The 14931-nt window shown below is 37.7% G+C and overlaps 1 protein-coding gene across 1 annotated transcript in view; it reads left to right on the top strand.

Annotated features, from left to right (window-relative positions):
• Positions 1-14931, top strand: part of GPR158 (G protein-coupled receptor 158) — a 423375-nt gene that overhangs the window by 17728 nt on the left and 390716 nt on the right. Inside the window, exon 2 of the mRNA XM_037510729.2 lies at positions 5751-5856. Coding sequence (XP_037366626.1) covers positions 5751-5856 — 106 coding nt within the window. The remainder of the gene's footprint in view (positions 1-5750; positions 5857-14931) is intronic.

The following is a 14931-nucleotide window of genomic DNA, read 5'->3' on the forward strand; positions in this document are numbered from 1 at the left end:
AACCATGATTTAAGCAAATGGTTAAATGGTTTTGTGAAATAGAAAATGGTTTTGTGAAATAGAAAAGACCTAAATTCTGAATTGTTTGGCACTAAGAATGTATGCAGGAGAGTGGTTGGTGGTGTTGGCAGTTGGGAGGAACTTGAATTTAATGTTATACCAAAGAACTTTGGTTTTATTCTTTAGGAGAGTGGGAAATATTGATTTTGAGCAGGGAGTTATCAGGATCACATTTACATGTTTTAAAGATTACAGATAGCAGTGTGTGATGTTTAACTTCTAGGGCCCCTTGCTGGTGTAGGGACCTTTTTAAAGTCCTGGCATGGGCATCAGCAATCAGTTTGTGGTTGACTTTTTTTTTTTTTTTTTTTGGTAAAATGATCAAAAGGAAAATATTTTTACTGTAATTATCTTTTTCTACTATAACTTGCTTCCATTACACTTTCCCCAGGCTGTGGACATTTTTGGAAATTAGCTAAAGGGAAGTTCAGGATTATTTAATCTTAGTTTAGTAATGTATATTTAAGTAGTTTGTAGTCACTTCTGTGCATAGCTAAATTATTGCCAGCCATCTGGTAATACTCTTACCCCACTCATCCAGCAGTAGGGCCAAAGGAAAAAGGTCATATTGCGACATACATGTGTATTCGTGACTTTGTATGGTTCCTAAAGAAGACCCTAACCATATAAACTTTAACACCAACAAACCAGGATCTTTACCACACTTTTTTGGCACTGACAGAGATAAAGGCCTAAACCAATGCAATGGTAGAAATGGAAAGGAAGAATCAAGATACAAGAAACATTTAGGGAACTGTAGAGGCAGGACAGGACACAGTGCAGGTTTTCTGATCCAGCAGCCAGGGTAAAGAAGGAGTCCTAGAGAGTCCTTTGCGGGTTTTCAGGCTTTTATTGGGATTACCAGGTACAGAGCAGGCAGGGATGCTGGGGGGCTGAGAGGCTGTCAGGCCTCACTCTATCTGACACTCTATCTGGGCTCACTGGTGTTCTCTTACTCTATCTGGGCTCTCTCTGCTTCTCTTCTTCTTCTCTTGGCTTCCATTCATTCTTGGCTTCTGCTGGTGTCCCCATGACGCCACCCTTATAAATTCAGTCTCAGCCCAGGTGTACCCACTTCAGGTGCCTGCCCTCAGGCATGCATTCAGAACCACAAGATTCCCTCATCTATCCTAATGGCAGGAGGGCAGAAAAGCCTGATACTTTTACCTTACCCTACAGGAACTTAACAATTCTTTTGACTTGGGCAATAAGCTTCAAGACACACAGTTATTTGACTTAGAAGGATGGAGGTCCATTCTGGGAGCAAGGCTGATGCAAGTTTGGTGGGCGAAGTCCCACTTAGGTTTGATGCTTTTCAGGTGTCTGAGGCACAACTAGAGAGAAATGCTGGTCTGTGACTCAGTTAAGCTGCTGGTATTTGGGGGTGGGGGGGGGCTTCCTATTTACGCTACTTCTCCCTCACGGGAGGCCACTTATCGGGCTTTTTTGGCCCTCATTTTCATCCTCAAGCCACGAAACCGCAGCCACTTCCGGGCGAGCAGCTTCCCAGTGGCGCCTGCTCACCGGATGTGGGAGCAGCACTTCCGCCCCAGAGGCGCGCGCTCTGGGGACCACGGGAGCAGGTGCTGTCTGGGGCCTGGCAAGTCCAGCCTGTGGCCGCCAGGTCTCGGGGAATGCTGGCGTCTCAGTCGCTGCTGCGTCCCTTTCGGCTGGTTACTCTTCCCGACCTGGAGAGCGTTTTCTTCTCACTACACCCTCACACCTCCACATCCTTCGCAGGAAGTCTACGGTCCTTCCCGGAGGGTTTGCAGGTCTCCAGGCTCGGAGGCAGAGGCCCTAATGAAGATGAGTCAGCTCCTGTTTCCCAGCTGGTAAATGCGGGGCTCATTACCTTTAGTGGTTTTGCATAAAGCCCGGAGAGCTTTGTGAGCTGAGTGTAAAGAGTGTGGCGGCTTTTTGGTTTCTAAATGTGAACCTGGAATGGAGGGAAAACTCAGCGATCAAGATACTCACGTTTTGAATTGTGTTTTCTCCAGGAACGAGACCAGAGTTAATTGCCCCCTCCTGGAATTCCAGATTAGCCCAGGCCCACTATTGAGCGGGAAGATTGCGAGGATTTTGTTCTCAGCAACTAAACTATCAGTGTAACTGGATAGTTGAGGAATTTTTGACCTCACTGTTACTATCAATTGTGGAATAGAAATTATGTTTTCAGTAATTTACTACTTACAAATACATTCTAATTAAGACTCTTCAAGGAAGAATGCCAAATGTATTGGGCAAAAGCTGTACAGTAGGAAATTTTATGTCACTTAAAATAACTGATAATTTAGAATGTGATTATTATTTAGTTGCAATTTGAATCGGAAGTTGAGTTAAACACCTCACTTCAGTGAGATTTATTCTTGCCTAGTCTGAAAAAATAAAGGGGGAACTGCGGCAGCCTCTGCCGCTGAACGCCAGTGAACTTACTAGAAAGAGGGAGGCTTTCACTCAGACACATCCGAGTGAGTAAGACCCCCTTCCCCTGTGCGCTGGACTGGACAGTCAATCACGGGTAAGATCGGGGACAGACTAAAGAAGGCACTGGCTAGCCTCATGTCTGTGACTCCTGACGACCTAAGACAGACACAGTCCCCAAGGGGCTTCATCATGATAAACTTTGGCGTTCAGATCAAACAAGACCTACAAGCCAATAAGCCTAATTTAGACAACAAGCCCATAGTAAATAACCCCTCCTTTGATGGAAACAAGGCTGCTAAGAACATCACCTACAAACAAGCCTGATAAAATTACCTACAAAGCAGTTTAACCATTAACCAAATAGTCATTGTTTCAAAAATAACAACTTAGCAACCTGCCTATAATCATACTACTTTTTCGCTTACTTTGCTTTTTCTTTATATGTATACAATCAGTTTCAGGAAATACATAATAAAGAAAATAGTGTGTGGCAATAATAGTTTTATAATAATCATAATACTTCTCACATAAGACAACACCATAAAAATCAAAATGCTTACGTAGAGAATATATTGCTCGTGATCACTAAAAGTAGAAGGTGCCAGTAGGTAAATATCATTGCTTTTTGATCATTGTAGTTTTGGAATACGAATCAAAAAAAGCTAGCTTAAAGAATACTGTTCTGTATAAACAAAACTGATTGTATAGATTCAATACCTTAAAATTGTTTGATGTGCCATGCCATAAAACATTGATCACATAAACAAATAACAAATGTCTTATGCCTTACAAAATATTTTATGCTAAAAAAAATTAAATTATATAAAATCATCTATTGTTAAAAAAGATATAAAAGTCTATAATGATTTTAAACACATTACATTCAGATCTTCACTCTTAAAGTGTATCTATCTGTCATTTATGCACCGATTCCTTAAACATCCTCACAGTTCCTCAATCCTGAGACAGTCCTGCTAGTCTACCACTACACTAGTCCACAACATTTGTCCTATTCCCATCCTCTTTACCCAGTTGGTTCCACCCCTCCACTCCCATGGCACTTTTTACTTTGCAAAATGAAAAATAATTATTAATGTTGTCACATTACTTGTCTCGCACTGGAGTTAAGCTCCATGAAGGTATAATTCCCCCCACCCTAATTAATGTATTTCAAAGCCAAAGAACAATTTTGGTCCCATAGTAGACATTCAATAAGTATTTTACTAAGTATTTATTGAATGAATGAATGAAAGAATAAATGTTTTCCACCCTCAAAGAACATAGAGGAGAGCTACAAAGGACTTGCATGATTGACATGGCATATGTGAACCGGAGTTCTATTGAAACATCTCATAGTGAAGCCAATCAAGTCAACAAATGTTTATAGAATCCCTACTATACCCCAAATGACAGCTCTCCAAAGTTCTCTTTTTTGTTAAGTATTCTGCTGATACTTTTAGAAACACACCTTTTGTGTTCCTTGGAGGCAGAGCCTATGTTGTTTACCCCCACAGCATCATTTACAGTGATATGCACATTCTAGACAGTAATTATTTGCTGAAAGATCAAGTAAGTGGAATTGGGTTAAAATATTAGATTACCCGGAAATCTTGTTGTTTCTCACATGAACAACACTTGTTTTGTGCAGTTATGGCCTATGATAGTAATATTTCGCAAACAGGTCCATTTCTCTGAAAGATTTTCAAGTATTTTAAATAATATTTGGGTTTTCATTTTAGTGATTATCTGGAAGATTAATTTACACATATTCTAGGTTGTTTGGATTACCAGATACTGACAGGAGGTTTTTGTGTCCCTGTTTGTTTTGTAACTGTTTTGAATGCAATAGCACTATATAGTGTAGTACTTTGTCACAAGTTCCTAAGAACAGATGCAGCCTAAAAATGTCAGTGATTTATTCACCCCAAATGAATCCTTGATGATATCAAGCTGCTCTGTTGGGAGATTTCACAGTAGTTTAAAAGAAGAAAAGTGATGAGAGAAATGAGTCATAATGGGGTAAAATGGATTCGTTAAGCTAGTAGTCAGCACCATATTCTGTTCTGAGAGGTTATTTTGTTTTGCAAAGTACAATCATTTGTTTTTAAGTCAATATTTTTAACTTAAATTTTCCTGATGTTATAGTTTTAGTTGCATTTATTTTGTAATTTTGTAATTTTTTTGTATTTATGAGAGCTATACTATAAGGAATTTGAGCCTACCTTTATGTGTTTGTATGTATTTAATAACATCATAATAAAGATAGTCTAAATTGGGAATGTGAGATCTTCAAAATGTGTTTTTACTTTTAGTACATTTTAGTGATGTGTTTAAATTTTACTTAAGTGAAACAACTCAAGTAAAAAAAATGACCACACAGCTTCAGACTTCTAGGCCCAGCACACAGAACAGTTATTTCAGTAAAGTCCAGGTGAAACAGTTGTGTGCAGGACAAATATTTCTGCTGCTTCTTTGGCTAGTGGTGCTGATGGCAGTGAAAAATAGAAGGGGAGGATCTTAGGAAAATGGTTGGAGATGGTTGGAGAAAATAGGAATTATAAAGTTGGAGCTTTCATTGCAATTTCATTTTTGGCTCAGAATTTGTGAGTTCTCTTTCTTAGTGACTTTTTTCAAATGGCTAAGTGAAATGCAGTGTTTTGTTTCTAGATTAAAAAAAAATGCTTAGCAGCATTTCTGTAGGAGATGTAAAACTCTGTGGGGTGTGGAGCACTTGGGAGACCTAAAAAAAGCTATTTAAGGTCATTATGATGAGAGATCAGAGGAAAAAGAAACTTTCTGATGTAGTTTTCTCTCACTCTCCTTACCTCCCTGGCCCTACTGTGGGAAATAGGAGTAGGAAGAAATGAGATGAGGTCTTAGTTTCAGTTTACTTTTAATAGAATGGGTCCTGGAATCAGCTGTTATTTCAGTCAACTTTGCTACCATGTCCAGAAAAATACTGTCTGGATTCAGTCAGTTAAATATTTATTGAGCACCTACTATATGCTAGTCATTACATGGGAAGATGAAGACAGTGAGCAATACAGAGGCCAGACTTTGGCACTTAATGTAAAACTAATATCTGTTGATTCTGTTCTATGTGTCATTATCTTCACTTAGTCCATTTTAGGTGAAAATAATTGGGCAACTTGAATTTTTAGTGTATTCTTTATGCTGATTTGTCTGATTTCCAGTATGAAACATAGTTTTAGAACTTGTAAAGGCTTAGATTAATTTGTTCTTTTTATCTTTCTCTCTTTTTAAAGGGGTGTTATGAAAGTTGACATAAATCTTCAGAAAGTGGACATAGACCAATGTTCAAGTGATGGCTGGTTTTCAGGAACTCACAAATGTCACCTTAATAATTCAGAGGTAAGAACATAAAAATAAAATCCTCTGATAGCAGCTCAGAAATGTGTTACTTTAGAATATATTGTATCTGTGTGGATAAGTGAATAAGAGTCATTTTACTGGGGTGGGGGAATCTTATGCATGTCTGAGTGTTGCCAAATGAAAGTACAAAATGAAAGTTGTATAGAATGATTGTTCATTGGGGTACTGAAAGAAGGCTGGAAATAAAATTATGTCTGCAGTTTGGTTTTAGTCAAAGATGACCCTATTCTTCAAAATGGGTTGGAAATTAAAATAATACTAATGTGAGAATCCAGCCCCAGGAGGTCAGTAAGATTATACACATTTTTATGAAATATGATGCTTTTGAAACATTGACGGCATTTATTTAGACATACTGCCATCTGCTAGAAAAACAATAGAGAATGTATGGCAGGGAAACTTTGAAAGTAAGAGAACTGTATACAGGGATCTGGAAAAGAAATGTTTATATTTATGTATGTTTTTCCATTTTTCAGTTTCTATTTTATGGGACTGTTGTTGGTAAGACACAGATATATAACTAATACTTCTGGCATTAAGACTGTCAGTTTCTGTGTTTCGTAGTTTGAGAAAAAAATGTTATGATAACCTGGCTTAATTTCCATTACTATATCTCTGAGGTACCAAAATGCTATGAAGCAAATGTAAAATAAATACTTGGGCTACCCCAACATTGGGTCCATAAATTTGTGAGAAAGTCAGTTCTATTTAAAATAGAGGATATAGGGCCTTCCTGGGGGAATGGGTGTTAAAGACACAGTGCTATTAAGCTATCGGTAGCCATGACAACAAAAGTTCGATCCCTGGCCAGGGAGCTGACCCACATGGCACAGCAGACCTCTCCTGTCTCACCTGCTGCCCCCCTCAGCAGTGTATTTCAGTAGATCCACCTGTTCTCCTCCCCACTCTGTATCTGTTCAATCCTCTCACCCCCCACAACTTTGGTGTACACCCCAGTTCTTGTATGCATAAATAAATAAATCTTAAAAAAAAGGATATATTACCATAAAGATGTAATCTAAACCTTTAATTTGAATTTTTGCCTTTTGTGAAAGATGTCATACAATAGAACAATTTTAAGGTAAGGGATTTTAAGTTAGAAGGAACTTTAACAGTAAGTACTTATTATGCCATTATGTGAACAGACAAGGACAGTGCCATAAGCATAGGTTTGCATTTATACATAGGCCCATTGCATGTTTCCTATGTGTGTTTCCATATAACATGTCACACGTAATCCCATATTTCATACCCCACCACTGCAAAAATAATCTTCCAGTTTCCCACCTCCTCCCTACCTTCTACATACACCTCCACTTGCTTTCCATCCTTTCTACCCAAGTATCTCTTAACTTTCTCAACTTCATCTACTATAGCCCCCCCATATTCATCCATATCTCTCTAAATTCATCATATATCTCCACCATATCCCTCGCCCTCACTTCCTTAATACCCCACACATATTCCCACACAACTTCATACCCCCTCCCATATCTCCATATACCTCCATAAAGTCCTCACCTTTACTCCCCCACGAAGAGGAACTCAGTTATGTAAATGAAATTCTTCTGTTTTGTCAACTCATAAAAGTTAAGATCCTCTTTTCACCAGCTTCCCTTATATTCTCATGGTTTTGAACACTTCTGAATCTCTGATTCCCTTTGGATGATTCTGGCATGTCTAAAGATAAAATTTCAATCACTGGTTTGGTGTATCTCTAGCCTAAATTATTATCTCCAGGCGAGTGGCAGTTAGAACTTAGCTTAGTCTTTAGCCAGAATATAATTTTTTCTGCATGGTTTTCATATTGTGGATATTTATCTGAATGTGCTCATTTCTATATAGCCTTGTTTCGTTTGTGTCTTGGATGGTTCAATAAGTAGTCTGTCTAGAAACAAGAAGATATTTACTTTTCAATTTGTTGCTGTTGCCTCTGGCTTCTAATAATCTCAGTGTAGATTTTCTTTTCTTATAATATCTCTGTTTATTTGACTAGATGCTTATGTGGGAAAAAATCTTTTTCCCTTTTGGAAGATTGATTTATTTTCATTATGTCAGGTTATTAATTCTGGGTTGTTGGTGTCTTTTTAAAGCATTTAAATAAGTAAATTATTTTAAGATAAAACATAATTCTCTATTCTGGTTAACAAAAATTGAAATGTGTAACTTGGGAATTATATGTGAGTGCATTGTATTTATTTGTGTACTGTAGAGATACCTGGTAAAACATATCCTGCAAGACAACCTACAGTTCAGTGAATTTCATTTGAAAATATACAAAGAGCCTCAATGATTAAAAAAATAGCAGGGACTGAATAGCAGTACAAAAAATAGCAGTACACTGAATCAACAAAATGCATATTTTGACTTAGATTCTGAATTCCTCCACTTCCTTTCCTTGTCAAAGTATAGGAGTTGGGAGTGTGAGGTCTTGCTGTCATGACTGGGCCTGTGAGGTCCTTGGTGGGTAGTGTGATACAGGGCTGGCTCTCTAAGATTTTGCTGTTGGTGCTCTAGACACCTTCAGCAAATCCATATAACATCCTCAAGCCAATGACTAGCAATTATTGACTTTCAATTTCCTCCATATACAGGTGTGAATTGGAGATTAAGAACTAGTTTCTCTTGAAGTTTTTACTGCTTGAGAAAACAAAGAAAAATCCCTATTCAGGGCATTTTCATCTGTACTGGTTCCCTGTTGTTCTTTGTCACAAATTTTCTATTACAAATCTCCAGGTATTACCATAATTGACTTATTTTGAGAAGTACTTACATACTTCATATTTGTAGGGTGTAGTGGCCTGTCTTTGGGAATAGTTGCATCAGTGGAAACAGAGGCACTTACTGTTCTTATTGCAGGTTCTGTCTTTTAATGTTTATATAATATTAGAGGAAGTTACAAGTTTCAAACTTAAAATTGAAGTGAAATTTTCACCTTTAAAAATTGTCTGGTTACATTGACTTTTCATTGTCTAAGATATCTTAAATCAGAATAGTGAGTCTGATGCTAGAAACAGAAAAGTGGTGTGTGGCCAAGAAAAGAGCCTCAGGGAAATTTTAGAAAGTCATAAAATAGTTTGTGAGGAGAATAATTTCTCAATGAATTTGGGTAGTTGCAGCATCTAGAAGGCCTCTAGGTAGTTTTTGAAGGTATTGAAAGGCAAGATATTAGTTGACATCCTGAAATGGATTGCAGCATTATTCTGGGTGTTTTCATAACTGATTGAGATCATGGCAACATGGGTGTGATCATGTTTTCTTGGATTTGATCATCTATCCACTTAAGCAATTCTCTCTCTTTTTTTTTTTTTTAAAGATTTATTTATTTATATAAGCACTGGGTACACTTAGAAGCACAGGAGGGTGAGAGAATTCGCCAGAGTGGAGAGCAGAACAGGCAGACTGACAAGGTACACTGCTGAGGGGAGCAGCAGGCAGCAGGAGAGGTCTGCATGCCATGTGGGACCCTTGCCTGGTGGCTGGGGATCGAACCTGTGCTACAGAGGCTGCGGGCAGCTTTGCAACCCAGCGCTCAACCGCTGCACCACTGGGGAGGCCCCATCTAAGCAATTCTTGACCTATTTTCTTATCATTTTTTGCCTTGAGTACACAACATTGTCTCCTAGTATAGTTTTTTCAAACGCTAAAATTAATTAATATTCATTTTTGCTTTAAAGGTTTTCTTTGCATTTTCTGTTATAAGAATTTTTCATTATTATTTGAACTATAAAACATTAGGACAGTGGCCTTGAAATTTTTGATTACGTTCATTTACTAAAAATGCTTTAAAGTATCCAACCATAGTTTATGCATATTTTTAACCTATAAAGTATATTTTTTGTAAAACTTATGTTTTCTACTGGGTCTCCCTGGTGGCGCAGGGGGTTGAGGTGCAACCTGGGGGGCTGTCCGCAGCCTCTGCAGCACGAGTTCGATCCCCTGGCTGGCCGGGGAGCAGCCTACATGGTGCAGTGGACCTCTCCTGGCTCGCCCACTGCTCCCCTCAGCAGTGTGCTTTGGTTGATCTGCCTGTTCTGTTCCCCACTCTGTCTCTGGCGGGTCCTCTCACCCCCCACATTTCTGGCCCGTACCCCAGCTCTTATATGCATAAATAAATAAATCTTAAAAAAATATGTTTTTTTCTATTATAAGTGAGAAAACTTATTCCACTTGAAAGATGTAATAATATATATATTTTTTTTTTAAATAGAGGCATGTTTTATTTATTTATTTGTTTGTTTGTTTTGTTTATACAAGCACTGGGTACAGTCAGAAGCGCGGGAGGGTGAGAGAATTCACCAGAGCCAGAGCAGGGAGCAGAGCAGGCAGAAGGACTGAAGTACACTGCTGAGGGGAGCAGCGGGCGGCAGGAGAGGTCTGCGCGCCATGTGGGACCCTCCTCTGGTGGCCGTGGAGCAGCCGGGGATCGAACCGGCGCCGCAGAGGCCGCGGACAGCTTCGCAACCCAGCGCTCAACCGCTGCGCCACCGGGGAGGCCCGAAAGATGTAATAATATTTTAATGTCAATTGTATTTAAAACATACATATATCTTTAAAGGGAGCAATATAATGGGCTGATTTACAATTGTTGAAAAAAATTTAGTGTTATGATTGATTATGCTTAATCATTTAAAAAATTTGGATAGTAATGTAGTGATTCAGAGTTCTCTCAGTTTAGTTTGTTTTTCTACTTAGTTTTAGTGTTTGCCATAGTTGAAAATATTCCTCACACGTATGTCAGTCCAAATTGAAGAAATAAATTGTTGATTGTGTTTGCCATCTTATTCAATATTCAGTTCTATCTACCACTTTTGTAAAGGTTTTTGCTGAAATATAGCTGGCAAGTTTTCATCTTACTGATGTCAATTGGTCCCTGCAAACCAGTTGGAAAGCTGGGCATTTTAATATTTTAAAGGAATAGGTTAAAATCTACTCAACATTTCACAAGGGATATTTTCAAAAAGATTAGGGAATTTTATTTCCAACTTTAAACTGTATGGATATGTGAATATTTTTAGATTTTGGCAACAAAGACACTTAACACTGAATACATTTCCAAATATCCATTTTCAAAATGAGCTTTCTCATGGATTATTAAAATGTCACTTGTACTCTGAAGGAGCAGCTTGTATATATGTTTTTTGAAAATACCTGCTGTATAGACACTACTGACAACCACTTGTCATCACAGGACAGGTCAGCATATTTGGAACATTTGCCTTTTTTTTTCTTTGTAAAGTACAATGCATAACTTATTTTTGAGTTCAAATGCAAGTCATTTGCTTTAAGAGAACCAGAAAATCTCTGTGGGAAAAGACTATCCTCATCTCATGAGGAATTGTAAATGTTTTACAATATAAAAGAATATACTCTATAAATCTACTTAGATGGTCAAATATAAATGGTAATAAATTGCTATTTGAGGGCCTCCCCTGGTGGCACAGCGGTTGAGCGCTGGGCTGCAAAGCTGCCCGCAGCCTCTGCAGCGCCAGTTCGATCCCCAGTCACCGGCAAGGGTCCCACATGGCACACAGACCTCTCCTGCTGCTCCTGCTGATCCCCTCAGTCAGTCTGTTCTGTTCCCCGCTCTGGCTCTGGTGAATTCTCTCACCCTCCCGCGCTTCTGACTGTACCCAGTGCTTGTATAAATAAATAAATAAATCTTTTTAAAAAAAATTGATATTTGAAAGTAATTCAAAGAACCAAGTAACCACTGTTGATATCTCTGTCTTGAAACCCCAGTATTCTTTTGGGGTACCTCCAGTGCCTTTTCAGCAGTGTGGTCTTATGATGTGTACTGAGGAAGACATTAATGTCAATCCAGGTCTTAAATATTACTAATGCTTAATTTATTAATTTTTTTAATTAAAAAAATTAAATATAAATAGGTCTCTATATTTTCTTCCTCCATGCCCATTAACCTCTTATGTCCTCTGCTTTGGAGACCACTTACTGATGCTATCAGATTCAGTGTTCTATCCAGAATCACTAGAGATTGGCTGTGTTGTCAGCTCAGCCAAAGGTTTTATATAGGTCTAAGATAGTTTCCTAGTATCTCTTCTTTTCTATGGAATGTGCTGGATGAAAATATTTGTTACTCCTTATTTTTCTATGACAATAAATTAATGAATCTTTGTTGTTTTTTTAAAGATTATTTATACATACAAGAACTGGGGTACAGGCCAGAGATGCGGGGGGTGGAGAGGATTCACAAGAGACAGAGCGGGGAACAGAACAGGCAGACTGACTGAGATACACTGCTAAGGGGAGCAGCGGGCGAGACAGGAGAGGTCTGCTGTGCCATGTGCGTTGGTCCCTGGCCGGCTGAGGATCAAATTTGTGCTGCAGAGGCTGCGCGGATTGCTTCATAGTGCGGTGCTTAACCCTTTGCGCCACCAGGGAGGCCCCTAATAAATCTTTAAAGATGTATTTTTAAAAAACTAAAAATGTAAGAAAGGATACCATTTAGTATACAAGAAATTTGATGCAAAAAAACTAAAAAAAAAAAAAAAAGGGAGTTACTTCTTTTTTGAAATGCCTTTTATATAGAATGTAGATTACTCATTTGGCTATAGCAGGGTTTAGTGTATCTTATTGAGGTCTATTCAATTTCTGATTGAATGACATTACTTGTAGACAGCAACAGATTAGTTCCCATCTCATGGTTGCAATCTCTTCCTTGCTCTTCTTTTCTCTAGAAAGGTTCTACTTTACAAATAATATGGTTTGCCTGTCTCTGGAACCATGTTGTCCAATACAATAGTCACTAACCATGTCATTATTAAGATATAAACCACTTAAAATTAAACACAACTAAGAAGTTAGGTCATTGGCCTCATATACCTGATTCAGATGTTTAATAGCTACGTGTAACCAGTGGCAACCATATTGGACATTGTAGTTGACAGTTCTGCTCTAGAATGTAGTCAGGCATATGGTGTAGTTAAATCACACAGCTCATTGTAACCTTTTAAGTCTGTGAATTTTCTCCTATTATTGAATCAGTAATATTGCCTTTAAAGTCACTAAGGGAAATTTAAGGATAAATTTGAAATAAATTTAGGCTATGCATTCATTCTTATGATGTACTGTATGAACACTATGGAAAATAAAAAGTGAGAAACTTGCAAATTATTTTTAATTTCATTATTTTACACTGAAAGCCATAAAAACCTTCAAGTAAGTAGAGAAAAAGAAATACTGGTAATATTCTAGATATTTACATTTTTCATTACATTTGTAGTAAAACTTTTTTCTGTTGTTACCAATAAAAATGTGGTTAACATAAAGTTACATTCTTTTACTACAATGCAAGGCAATGCCATGTGTTCATTGGTGTCTAGCACAGTTCTTGACACATTTGTTGAATTAATGAGGTAGCCAACTCTGTTGTTAGATGGCCTCCTTGTGACATGTAGCAATTATTTTTATTTCTCCCCCTGTCATTGCCCAAAATAAAGTCAAGCTTTTTCTTTATAATAACTATTCAGATATTTGAAGACTGTTGTTAAGTAGCTTATAAGTCTATCTTCGTCTAGGCTAAATATCCTCGGGTTCAGGCTCATATCCATGTCTTATTAGGCTTAGCCAAAAGAAGTCATATCACTACTATATGGATTCCTCAATTTGATTTTGAAGTTGTCAAGCCCTAATTGTTTGAGTTTGTCACATAGTTCCTTCTATAACTAATAAAAATTTATCATATTGTCAGTTTTTCACTATACTTTTGAGATTTATTTGGATGAGAGATTCCAGAATCTCTAATAAAACTAGGGTTAGAAATAATTATTCCAAAACATCTGTACTGGTATATCTCATACATGACTTAAAGGAAAGCTGGCTCTCCTGTTCAGAATAAGATGTTTCTATTAATTAAGGTAAACGTTCTCCAGTGGCTATCCTCATCTTGTGAGGGGAGAGGGGGAGGGGTAAGGGGAAGGAAGGAAAGAGAGGGGATCTTTGGTAGGAAAACTAAAATCCCTATGAGATATTAGAATACTATGTTTTTTTTTCTTTTCTTTTTATTTTATATAATTCTTACATCATTTTTCATTTTTGCACAATGTGTGCATTTTCATTTGGTTATATTCTCTATACAATTGCACCCCCCTTATTTTGACCCTAATTCTTCCTCTCCCTGCCCCCGTGCCCCATAGTGTGTCTCTGGTTTATAGTTGCTTGTTGATTTTGATTTTTTCTTTATTATAGTTAGTCTTTTTCCTGGTCCCTTATTTAGGCTTTCTAAATTCCTGCTATGAGTGAGACCATCCAGTATTTTTCTTTTTCTTTCTGGCTTATTTCGCTGAGCATGATCCCTTCCAGCTCCATCGATGTTGCTGCAAATTGCTGAGTAATATTCCATTGTGTATATATACCACATCTTCTTGATCCAGTCATCTGTTTTTGTGCATTTGGGCTGTTTCCATAGCTTAGCTATTGTAAATAGTGCTGCTATAAACATAGGGGTGCAGGTGCCCTTTTGAATTAATGTTTCTGTGTCATTTGGGTAAATACCTAGGAGTGGAATTGCTGGATCATATGGAAGCTCTATCTTTACTAGGTTGAGGAATCTCCATACAGCTCTCCATAGTGGTTGGACCAACTGTGTTTTTTTTTCTTATGTCAGATTGAAAGCTGGTTTGTGTGTTGGGGTTCTGGTTAAATTCTAGACCATTGTTCCTAATACCATCTTACCCAGTTCTGACTTTAGTCTACTCATCCCTAATTAGGTATACAAGGATTCTCTGTAAAAGGGCCACTTAAAGTTTGCTGAACTATTATTTTTATTAATTATTATTGTTATGTTAGCAAGATGTAGGCTTTCTTTTCCATGGAACACTTTCTAATAGATGAATTTCAATTCATTGTTTTTATTTATTCAGTGTTTATTTCTAGTACCTGTTATATGCCAAGTACTATTTTAGGGGCTTGAGGATAGAATGCTGGGCATAGCTTAAAAGAAAGAATTTTATTCTAAAGAGAACCAGAGAACTTAAAAATATATCAACTGACTTTCAGCATATTTAAGTGCTAACTTTGTTGAGGAATTAAAAT

Source organism: Talpa occidentalis, unplaced genomic scaffold (assembly GCF_014898055.3).
Source record: "Talpa occidentalis isolate TD23 unplaced genomic scaffold, MPIMG_talOcc4v2.1 talOcc4.14, whole genome shotgun sequence".
Classification (NCBI taxonomy): Eukaryota; Metazoa; Chordata; class Mammalia; order Eulipotyphla; family Talpidae; genus Talpa; species Talpa occidentalis.